The 12,443-nt window shown below is 37.5% G+C and overlaps 1 protein-coding gene across 1 annotated transcript; it reads left to right on the top strand.

Moving 5' to 3' along the window:
• The first annotated feature begins 2,108 nt into the window (after positions 1–2,108).
• Positions 2,109–9,306, top strand: LOC148044132 (uncharacterized). Its single transcript, XM_087723539.1, has 3 exons — positions 2,109–2,157; positions 2,553–2,650; positions 8,119–9,306. Exon 3 carries the CDS (start codon positions 8,160–8,162, stop codon positions 8,955–8,957), a length of 798 nt encoding a protein of 265 aa, XP_087579665.1. The 5' UTR covers positions 2,109–2,157; positions 2,553–2,650; positions 8,119–8,159; the 3' UTR covers positions 8,958–9,306.
• Positions 9,307–12,443: the final 3,137 nt, after the last annotated feature.

The following is a 12,443-nucleotide window of genomic DNA, read 5'->3' as shown; positions in this document are numbered from 1 at the left end:
TCCCAGGGGAGTTACACCCAAGTATATCTTAGAATTTGCAGAAAAACTCAATTCAACCAGAACGTGTTACTTTTGAACCAAAGCTGAGATTCGAAAAACAAACGTATATTAGTAGTGTCCTGAGTCGGGAATGCTAAAAAACCACTCCATTTTGTGATTTGATGTTTCCCTGGGGAGTTACACCAAAGTATATCTTAGAATTTGCAGAAAAACTCAATTCAACCAGAACGTGTTACTTTTGAACCAAAGCTCAGATTCGAAAAACAAACGTATATTAGTAGTGTCCTGAGTCGGGAATGCTAAAAAACCAACCCATTTTGTGATCTGATGTTTCCCTGGGGAGTTACACCCAAGTATATCTTAGAATTTGCAGAAAAACTCAATTCAACCAGAACGTGTTACTTTTGAACCAAAGCTCAGATTCGAAAAACAAACGTATATTAGTAGTGTCCTGAGTCGGGAATGCTAAAAAACCAACCCAATTTGTGATCTGATGTTTCCCAGGGGAGTTACACCCAAGTATATCTTAGAATTTGCAGAAAAACTCAATTCAACCAGAACGTGTTACTTTTGAACCAAAGCTCAGATTCGAAAAACAAACGTATATTAGTAGTGTCCTGAGTCGGGAATGCTAAAAAACCAACCCATTTTGTGATCTGATGTTTCCCTGGGGAGTTACACCCAAGTATATCTTAGAATTTGCAGAAAAACTCAATTCAACCAGAACGTGTTACTTTTGAACCAAAGCTCAGATTCGAAAAACAAACGTATATTAGTAGTGTCCTGAGTCGGGAATGCTAAAAAACCAACCCAATTTGTGATCTGATGTTTCCCAGGGGAGTTACACCCAAGTATATCTTAGAATTTGCAGAAAAACTCAATTCAACCAGAACGTGTTACTTTTGAACCAAAGCTCAGATTCGAAAAACAAACGTATATTAGTAGTGTCCTGAGTCGGGAATGCTAAAAAACCAACCCATTTTGTGATCTGATGTTTCCCTGGGGAGTTACACCCAAGTATATCTTAGAATTTGCAGAAAAACTCAATTCAACCAGAACGTGTTACTTTTGAACCAAAGCTCAGATTCGAAAAACAAACGTATATTAGTAGTGTCCTGAGTCGGGAATGCTAAAAAACCAACCCAATTTGTGATCTGATGTTTCCCAGGGGAGTTACACCCAAGTATATCTTAGAATTTGCAGAAAAACTCAATTCAACCAGAACGTGTTACTTTTGAACCAAAGCTCAGATTCGAAAAACAAACGTATATTAGTAGTGTCCTGAGTCGGGAATGCTAAAAAACCAACCCATTTTGTGATCTGATGTTTCCCTGGGGAGTTACACCCAAGTATATCTTAGAATTTGCAGAAAAACTCAATTCAACCAGAACGTGTTACTTTTGAACCAAAGCTCAGATTCGAAAAACAAACGTATATTAGTAGTGTCCTGAGTCGGGAATGCTAAAAAACCAACCCAATTTGTGATCTGATGTTTCCCAGGGGAGTTACACCCAAGTATATCTTAGAATTTGCAGAAAAACTCAATTCAACCAGAACGTGTTACTTTTGAACCAAAGCTCAGATTCGAAAAACAAACGTATATTAGTAGTGTCCTGAGTCGGGAATGCTAAAAAACCAACCCATTTTGTGATCTGATGTTTCCCTGGGGAGTTACACCCAAGTATATCTTAGAATTTGCAGAAAAACTCAATTCAACCAGAACGTGTTACTTTTGAACCAAAGCTCAGATTCGAAAAACAAACGTATATTAGTAGTGTCCTGAGTCGGGAATGCTAAAAAACCAACCCAATTTGTGATCTGATGTTTCCCAGGGGAGTTACACCCAAGTATATCTTAGAATTTGCAGAAAAACTCAATTCAACCAGAACGTGTTACTTTTGAACCAAAGCTCAGATTCGAAAAACAAACGTATATTAGTAGTGTCCTGAGTCGGGAATGCTAAAAAACCAACCCATTTTGTGATCTGATGTTTCCCTGGGGAGTTACACCCAAGTATATCTTAGAATTTGCAGAAAAACTCAATTCAACCAGAACGTGTTACTTTTGAACCAAAGCTCAGATTCGAAAAACAAACGTATATTTGTAGGGTTTTTACAGTGAATCATCTGGATGGTCCTTAGAACTGAGGTTACACGTGTAAGTAGAGACTGCATCAATCTGCAGAAAATATTTGCCTGTCAGCTAATCTTTGCTCTTGCAGTGTTCCCAGGGATGTTCGAGGACACGGGATGATACAAAGTAATAACCTGCAACATTTTATTCACTCATTTGATAATACTTGATTTACTTAGCTATTACAACGTGAACATTCTCACGAACACCAATGATGTAAGGACTAACCAATTATTGTGCCTTGGAGACTTGTTAGCCAATAATGAGATAATACGTAGAGCTCAAAGAGGCTGAAAATACTATAAGAATGATGTTTCATGATTAATAAGTTTGCTGTGGATTCTCATGTTAATTCTGGATGCTCAATAAACTTTGGTTGATTCAGCTATCCGTGAGTGGACATTCCCTTTCGTCTTCAGCCTCGGGAACCCTAAATGCAACATTTTGGCGCCCGAACAGGGACCCGTACTTCGTCCAGAGAAGGACAGACGCGTCGTCAGCCCAAGGGCTTTTCTTAGTAAGTATGGGATCTTCGCTTTCTCTAGAGCAAAGGAAGCATGTTAGTGAGTTAGGGTATCTTCTTAAGAAGTCTGAGTTATGTGTGTCACAAAAGGCTCTTTTTCGGCTGGTCCGTGAAATTGCTTTAAGTTGTCCTTTCTATCCTATACAAGGTTCTTTGAAGTTGTCAGATTGGGAAAAAGTTGGCAAGGTTTTGCATTCTGAGCCTAGGAAAGATGTAGATGTTTTGCACGCTTGGCATTTGTGTCGGCATGCTGTAGAAATGTTTGGTCAGAAAGAAGATTCTGTTTCTTCCTTATCATCCCCTCCTTCTCAACATTCTAATACTGTGATTTTTCCTCCACTGTCTGAAAAAGAAATTTCTTCTTTTGATCTTAAATCTGAGTCTGAAATAATACCTTCTTCTCCTCCTTCTGACATTATGATAAAGCCTCCTCCATCTCTTCCACCTCCTCCTATTCCCATTCCACCTTCTCCACCTCCTCCTATTCCTCCTCCTTTTTCTCTTCCTCCTATTCCTCATCCTTCTGCTAATATTCTTCTAAAGTCTGCTTTTCAGAAAATGGTAGAAAATTGTAAATCAGATGTTAATATTTCTGGAGAAGAGTTAGCTGATTTGTTGTCTGTGTGTCCGGTTCAATATCAACCAGGGCCACAACCAGGTCAGCAGATTGCTGAGTGGGAAGGTTTGCCATTTCAGATTTTAAGGGAGTTAAAGAAGGCTATTTCTGATTATGGTATCACTGGAAATTTTACTAAAGGTCTTTTGGAAGGAATTAAGAATGGCTATACCATGATTCCGCAGGATTGGAAACAATTGTTTAGAATGATTTTGACTTCTATGCAGTATGTTGTTTGGGAAAGTGAGTATTTGCGTCATTCTCAGGCAGCTGCTTTAGGTAGTGGTGGAGTTTACACAGTGGAACAGTTGTTTGGATCAGGTCAGTTTGCAGATATTCCTAATCAGGTTTTACTTCCTCCTGCAACTTTGGCGGTAGTTTCTGAATGTGCATTCAGGTCTTTTCTCAAGGTTCCTCAAGCCGGAGAACCTAAAGTTAGCTTTTCTAACATACGCCAGGGAGTGAATGAACCTTATGCTGATTTTGTGGAGAGACTTTCAAAAGCTTTGCATCAACAGTTGGATAATCAGGAAGCGGCTGGAGAATTGCTTCGTCAGTTGGCTATTGAAAATGCTAATGTGGACTGTAAACGTGCTTTGCAGCCTTTAAAAGCTACAAATCAATACACGTTAGCAGACATGTTACGTGTTTGTCAGGATGTAGGTTCTCAATCATACAAAATGAATTTGTTGGCTGCAGCGATTCAAAGAGGGAGGAAGCCTCCAGGGAACTGTTTTAGATGTGGAAAATTAGGGCATTTTCAGAAAGATTGTCGTTCAACATCAATTGGTAGTGAGCGTCCTGTGAAGAAGTGTCCTATTTGCAAGAAGGGTTTTCATTGGGCAAATCAGTGTAGATTTCGTTTGAGTTCGGGAAACGGCCAGGTGGGTGTGGCACCCACCCAGAAAACAAAGAGTGCCTTTCCCGTTGTGAATTTTCCTCCCCCCTCTCTTGTTCCTCCTCCCTCTCTAGCGCTTCCTCAGCCACAGCAGGTAGTGCTGGGATCGATTTAATTACTCAAGCTGATTTGGATTTTAAATTTCCTTTAGAGGTAAAATTGGTTGCTTCTCAATACACTGGTCCTCTTTCTTCTGGTTTGGTTGGCATAATCTTACCACGTTCTTCTGCTCATAAATTGGGATGTTTTGTGGTTCCAGGAGTTATTGATTCTGATTACACTGGAGTGATTCTTATGCAAATTTGGGTTAACAATCCACAATTTCTTCCTAAAGGATCTTCTGTAGCACAACTTCTTTTGCTTCCCTATAAAATACCTAACCCAGGTATTGGAAATCGTGGTGATTCTGGATTTGGTTCTACTCTTACTTCTATAGGCCTCTTGCAGTCTATTAATTCTCATAGACCACTTCTTACTTTGTATCTTAATAAGCAACCGTTTCAAGGTTTGTTGGACACAGGAGCCGACGTTACTGTCATCTCACTTTTACAGTGGCCTGTCCAATGGCCTAAACGTGATGTTAATTCCTTGTGGGGCATTGGTGGGTCTACAAATGCTTGGCAAAGCATTCATTCCATAGCCATCACGACCTCTGCTGGTAAGTCTGTATCCTTACATCCTTACATTTTAGATATTCATACTAATATTTGGGGTAGGGACCTTCTTTCTCTTCTTAATGCTCATTTGATTTTGGATGATGGCGCTTCCTCTTAAATGGCTTTGTTCTACACCTGTTTGGATTGAGCAATGGCCTCTATCTTCTGAAAAATTGATTGCTTTGCATTCCTTAGTCCAGGAGCAATTGGCTGCTGGCCATATTGAACCTTCTACTAGTCCATGGAACACCCCTGTTTTTGTTATTAAAAAGAAAAGTGGAAAATGGAGATTTTTATCTGATCTTAGAAAAATAAATGAATGTATTCAACCAATGGGACCATTACAATGTGGTCTTCCTAATCCTAATTTAATCCCACAGTCTTATAAAATATTAGTTGTGGATTTGAAGGATTGTTTTTTCACCATTCCTTTGCAGTCACAGGATAGAGAAAAATTTGCATTCACTGTGCCTGTTTTAAATAATAGTCAGCCTACACAAAGATTTCAATGGTGTGTCTTACCACAAGGTATGCTAAATTCTCCTACAATTTGTCAATATTTTGTGGATCAAGCTTTACAACCTTTTCGTGATCAATTTCCTTCTTATCTTATTTTCCATTATATGGATGATATTTTAATTGCAGGTGAAAATCTTGATGAAGAACAAGTGCTACAACAATTGACTACCATTGTAGCAAGCAGAGGGCTTTTTATAGCTCCTGAAAAAATACAACGTTCTGAACCATATTCTTATTTGGGTTTTAAAGTCTTACAATCTTCTTCCATTCCTATCTTACCTGAACTTAAGGTGCAATCTTCATACACTTTGGTTCAGTGGCAAAAACTTTTAGGTACAATCAATTGGGCTCGTCCATATTTTAAAATTTCTACAGGAGAAATGTTACCTCTTTTCTCTCTATTAAAAGGTTCCAAAAAACCTGGAGATTTGGTTTCACTTACTGTTTTGCAAAAGAAATGTCTCCAAGAAATTCTAAATAAATTTAAATTGGGATATGTTGATAGAATTGCGTCTATAACCAAAAAGTTGTGGTTAGCAATTCTTCCTACATCACCTTTACCTACTGGATGTCTTTATTCTATTTTGGATGAAAAAGTGATTCATATTCATGAATGGTTGAATTTGTCTGCTTCTCCTCCTAGAAACATTTTTCCTTATCAACAGGCTTTAGAAGAATTGATTATGAAAGCACGACGAAGATCTTTGCAATTAATAGGTCATGATCTGGATGGAATAGCTTTCACTCGTACTAAACTTGAACATGAACATTTGATGACCATTTCTGTGACCATTTCTGATTCATATCAAATTGCATTTTCCAACTACCTTGGTGATATTCAATATTCTTTACCTAAAGATCCTAGAATAGTTATTACAAATACATTGAATCTTTCATTTTCTTCTATTTTTACTCGTTCTCCTCTTCCTGAAGCATCAACAATTTTCACAGACGGATCACCCACTCGTGGAGTTGTGGTTTGGACGGATGGTCAACAATGGTTTTCTAAATTCACTTCTGTTCAGACATCTGCCCAACGTTCTGAGTTGGCAGCTGTTATTTTGGCTCTGAGATTATTTTCTGATCAACCTATTAACTTAATTGTTGATACCAAATATGTTTTTCTTGCAATGCAATCTCTTCCTTATGCTTATTGTGCTGTTTCTCTTGACGTTAATCTTTTGTCTTTATTTTTATCTTTGAAACATGTTTTGGAAGCACGTGTCTTTCCTTTATATGTTGAGCACATTAGGAGCCATTCTCCTTTTCAAAATCCTTTGACGGAAGGAAATAGACGAGCTGATGAGACTCTCAAAGAAGTCACAACTCTTTTTTCAGATCCTGTTGCTAGTCATTCATATTTTCATCAAAATGCTAAATCTTTGGCTAAACAATTTTCTGTTCCTATATCTCAGGCTCGTGACATTGTTCGAGGATGTACTTCTTGTCAACAATTTGCTGTTCCTTTTCCTATGGGAGTAAATCCTCGAGGAACAAAATCTAATCAAATTTGGCAAATGGATGTTACACAATTTGCTACCTTTAAACCATTCACTTATTTACATGCATCCATTGATACATATTCTCATTTTTTGTGGGTCACTGCTGCTAGACATGAACGCACCTTTGATGCAATGTCTCATTGTCTTTCTGCTTTTTCCGTAATGGGACGACCAATTCAATTAAAAACTGATAATGGTCCTGCGTATACTAGCAAGGACTTTAATTCTTTTTGTCAACAATGGAACATTCAATTGATACATGGAATTCCTTACAATTCTCAAGGGCAAGCTATAATTGAGCGAGCTCATCGTACATTCAAAGCCACATTAACTAAATTGGTAAAATCTGAATCTGGTCCTTTCAATTTGAGAAAAATTCAAAATTTGATCTCTATTGCTCTTTATGCGTGGAATTACTTAACTTTTCTAGATTCCTTTTCAGACCTCCCAGTGAATTTACATTTTCATATTCAGGATCCTGTGGCACGTCCTTTGGTGCTTTTTCGTCAACTTCCTGATCCTGCCTGGCGTGGACCTACAAAACTTATAACCTGGGGACGAGGTTACGCTGCAGTTGAGGATTTGCAAACAAAGCAAGCTGTGTGGATTCCAGGCCGGTGTGTTCGTCCTTACCATGGAAAAACAAATGAAACATCCAAGGATGCAACGTCCTCCAATATTGCCTTGGAATCACCTTGAAGATCAACATCAATTGAAAAAATCCTTTTTTCTCATGTGTTGTTTTCTCTTTTTCTTTTCTTTTCCGGTTTCTACTAACTCGGAAACAATTCCTGCTCTTCCTCTTAGTCCTAATCTTTGGATTCGTCACGCTCAATATATGTTTTTGATTCATGGTCATAATATAACTTTATATTATGAACCTCCTATGGCTCTTGGTCAAGTTGCTTTTATTCCTAATCTAATTAATTCTTCTGCTTTCATTGTTTCGCAACTTCAACATATTTCTTCTTCTTGGCTATTTTCTACTCCTCCAAATGAATTAAATTCAGTTAGATGGAAGTATATTCGCATTAACCAATTTACTAGAGGCTTATGTTTTTGTTGTTATGCTCGTCATAATTGGTTTAATCAATGGTCTGATTACTCAAAAGCTAAACGTATTTTAGATAAAGTAGGGAATTATAGTTATTGTACTCAGAAATATTGGTTATGGGGTACTATTAAAACATCACAAGGTCATAACATCATACCTGAAATGTATCCTGAAAATTTTCCTATTTTTCAAACTGTTTTTTCTAATACTGACACAGGTGGATCAATCTGTGCTGGATGGCAATTAAAAGATCCTACAATGTGGTTTTTCTTTGATAAATATGCAACTAACGTACACCCTCAAAACTATCAATGTGCTGCCATTGGATATTTGTCGTTACCTGTACAAGTGGGTGCTTATGAAAGTTTACCAACTAGAAAAAGACGTGCAGCCTTGGGATCAAAATGTTCTGATGAAGTTATTATTGATACTCAATTTTCTTCATTGCATACTTTTGGACGTGCAGTAGTTGGAGCAATAACTGGAACTATTTCTTTGGGATCATACCCAGGAATATTAACTCAAGAAAATAGACATTCTATTTTAGGTCTTACATGCCGATTGGAGAAATCTATTAATGCTACTGCTGCAATTATTAGAGACTTGCAAAATGAAATTGAAGAACTTAATCAAGATTTAATGCAACAACGCTTTGCTATAGACTATTTGCTAGCTCGTCAAGGTGGATTTTGCACTTTAGTTGGTCAACGTGCTTGTGCTGTGCATTTTCATTCACTTAACAGAACTATTGAAGATGAATTAGCTAATTTACAAGCTTCTATAAAAAATAATGTACATTATGAATTTTCTCCTTTTGATTGGTTAACTAGCTGGTTACCTAATATTTCTTGGTTAAAACAATTGTTTTTCTATGGTGTGAGCATAATTGTATTACTTATACTTTGCTGTTGTTGTATGCAATGTGTTCCTTCATTTTTTGCTATGTTTTTTGCTATGTTTCGTAAGTCTCCTGCACCTACTTTGAATATGATTCAAATGCATGCTCTTGAAAAATCTCTTTTATCGTCATTAAAAACAAAAAGAGAGGAAATGTAGGGTTTTTACAGTGAATCATCTGGATGGTCCTTAGAACTGAGGTTACACGTGTAAGTAGAGACTGCATCAATCTGCAGAAAATATTTGCCTGTCAGCTAATCTTTGCTCTTGCAGTGTTCCCAGGGATGTTCGAGGACACGGGATGATACAAAGTAATAACCTGCAACATTTTATTCACTCATTTGATAATACTTGATTTACTTAGCTATTACAACGTGAACATTCTCACGAACACCAATGATGTAAGGACTAACCAATTATTGTGCCTTGGAGACTTGTTAGCCAATAATGAGATAATACGTAGAGCTCAAAGAGGCTGAAAATACTATAAGAATGATGTTTCATGATTAATAAGTTTGCTGTGGATTCTCATGTTAATTCTGGATGCTCAATAAACTTTGGTTGATTCAGCTATCCGTGAGTGGACATTCCCTTTCGTCTTCAGCCTCGGGAACCCTAAATGCAACATATATTAGTAGTGTCCTGAGTCGGGAATGCCAAAAAACCAACCCATTTTGTGATCTGATGTTTCCCTGGGGAGTTACACCCAAGTATATCTTAGAATTTGCAGAAAAACTCAATTCAACCAGAACGTGTTACTTTTGAACCAAAGCTCAGATTCGAAAAACAAACGTATATTAGTAGTGTCCTGAGTCGGGAATGCTAAAAAACCAACCCATTTTGTGATCTGATGTTTCCCTGGGGAGTTACACCAAAGTATATCTTAGAATTTGCAGAAAAACTCAATTCAACCAGAACATGTTACTTTTGAACCAAAGCTCAGATTCGAAAAACAAACGTATATTAGTAGTGTCCTGAGTCGGGAATGCTAAAAAACCAACCCATTTTGTGATCTGATGTTTCCCAGGGGAGTTACACCCAAGTATATCTTAGAATTTGCAGAAAAACTCAATTCAACCAGAACGTGTTACTTTTGAACCAAAGCTGAGATTCGAAAAACAAACGTATATTAGTAGTGTCCTGAGTCGGGAATGCTAAAAAACCAACCCAATTTGTGATCTGATGTTTCCCAGGGGAGTTACACCCAAGTATATCTTAGAATTTGCAGAAAAACTCAATTCAACCAGAACGTGTTACTTTTGAACCAAAGCTCATATTCGAAAAACAAACGTATATTAGTAGTGTCCTGAGTCGGGAATGCTAAAAAACCAACCCATTTTGTGATCTGATGTTTCCCTGGGGAGTTACACCCAAGTATATCTTAGAATTTGCAGAAAAACTCAATTCAACCAGAACGTGTTACTTTTGAACCAAAGCTCAGATTCGAAAAACAAACGTATATTAGTAGTGTCCTGAGTCGGGAATGCTAAAAAACCAACCCATTTTGTGATCTGATGTTTCCCTGGGGAGTTACACCCAAGTATATCTTAGAATTTGCAGAAAAACTCAATTCAACCAGAACGTGTTACTTTTGAACCAAAGCTCAGATTCGAAAAACATACGTATATTAGTAGTGTCCTGAGTCGGGAATGCTAAAAAACCAACCCATTTTGTGATCTGATGTTTCCCTGGGGAGTTACACCAAAGTATATCTTAGAATTTGCAGAAAAACTCAATTCAACCAGAACGTGTTACTTTTGAACCAAAGCTCAGATTCGAAAAAAATACGTATATTAGTAGTGTCCTGAGTCGGGAATGCTAAAAAACCAACCCATTTTGTGATCTGATGTTTCCCTGGGGAGTTACACCAAAGTATATCTTAGAATTTGCAGAAAAACTCAATTCAACCAGAACGTGTTACTTTTGAACCAAAGCTCAGATTCGAAAAACAAACGTATATTAGTAGTGTCCTGAGTCGGGAATGCTAAAAAACCAACCCATTTTGTGATCTGATGTTTCCCTGGGGAGTTACACCCAAGTATATCTTAGAATTTGCAGAAAAACTCAATTCAACCAGAACGTGTTACTTTTGAACCAAAGCTCAGATTCGAAAAACAAACGTATATTAGTAGTGTCCTGAGTCGGGAATGCTAAAAAACCAACCCAATTTGTGATCTGATGTTTCCCAGGGGAGTTACACCCAAGTATATCTTAGAATTTGCAGAAAAACTCAATTCAACCAGAACGTGTTACTTTTGAACCAAAGCTGAGATTCGAAAAACAAACGTATATTAGTAGTGTCCTGAGTCGGGAATGCTAAAAAACCAACCCAATTTGTGATCTGATGTTTCCCAGGGGAGTTACACCCAAGTATATCTTAGAATTTGCAGAAAAACTCAATTCAACCAGAACGTGTTACTTTTGAACCAAAGCTCATATTCGAAAAACAAACGTATATTAGTAGTGTCCTGAGTCGGGAATGCTAAAAAACCAACCCATTTTGTGATCTGATGTTTCCCTGGGGAGTTACACCCAAGTATATCTTAGAATTTGCAGAAAAACTCAATTCAACCAGAACGTGTTACTTTTGAACCAAAGCTCAGATTCGAAAAACAAACGTATATTAGTAGTGTCCTGAGTCGGGAATGCTAAAAAACCAACCCATTTTGTGATCTGATGTTTCCCTGGGGAGTTACACCCAAGTATATCTTAGAATTTGCAGAAAAACTCAATTCAACCAGAACGTGTTACTTTTGAACCAAAGCTCAGATTCGAAAAACATACGTATATTAGTAGTGTCCTGAGTCGGGAATGCTAAAAAACCAACCCATTTTGTGATCTGATGTTTCCCTGGGGAGTTACACCCAAGTATATCTTAGAATTTGCAGAAAAACTCAATTCAACCAGAACGTGTTACTTTTGAACCAAAGCTCAGATTCGAAAAACAAACGTATATTAGTAGTGTCCTGAGTAGGGAATGCTAAAAAACCAACCCATTTTGTGATCTGATGTTTCCCTGGGGAGTTACACCCAAGTATATCTTAGAATTTGCAGAAAAACTCAATTCAACCAGAACGTGTTACTTTTGAACCAAAGCTCAGATTCGAAAAACATACGTATATTAGTAGTGTCCTGAGTCGGGAATGCTAAAAAACCAACCCATTTTGTGATCTGATGTTTCCCTGGGGAGTTACACCAAAGTATATCTTAGAATTTGCAGAAAAACTCAATTCAACCAGAACGTGTTACTTTTGAACCAAAGCTCAGATTCGAAAAACAAACGTATATTAGTAGTGTCCTGAGTCGGGAATGCTAAAAAACCAACCCATTTTGTGATCTGATGTTTCCCTGGGGAGTTACACCCAAGTATATCTTAGAATTTGCAGAAAAACTCAATTCAACCAGAACGTGTTACTTTTGAACCAAAGCTCAGATTCGAAAAACATATGTATATTAGTAGTGTCCTGAGTCGGGAATGCTAAAAAACCACTCCATTTTGTGATTTGATGTTTCCCTGGGGAGTTACACCAAAGTATATCTTAGAATTTGCAGAAAAACTCAATTCAACCAGAACGTGTTACTTTTGAACCAAAGCTCAGATTCGAAAAACAAACGTATATTAGTAGTGTCCTGAGTCGGGAATGC

This window comes from Thamnophis sirtalis, unplaced genomic scaffold (genome assembly GCF_051295495.1).
Source record: "Thamnophis sirtalis isolate CommonGarterSnake01/CBP01778 unplaced genomic scaffold, rThaSir2_p1.2 scaffold_9, whole genome shotgun sequence".
Classification (NCBI taxonomy): Eukaryota; Metazoa; Chordata; class Lepidosauria; order Squamata; family Natricidae; genus Thamnophis; species Thamnophis sirtalis.
The sequence above is the reverse complement of the archived record's forward strand: the minus strand, read 5'-3'. Positions and strand labels throughout refer to the sequence as shown.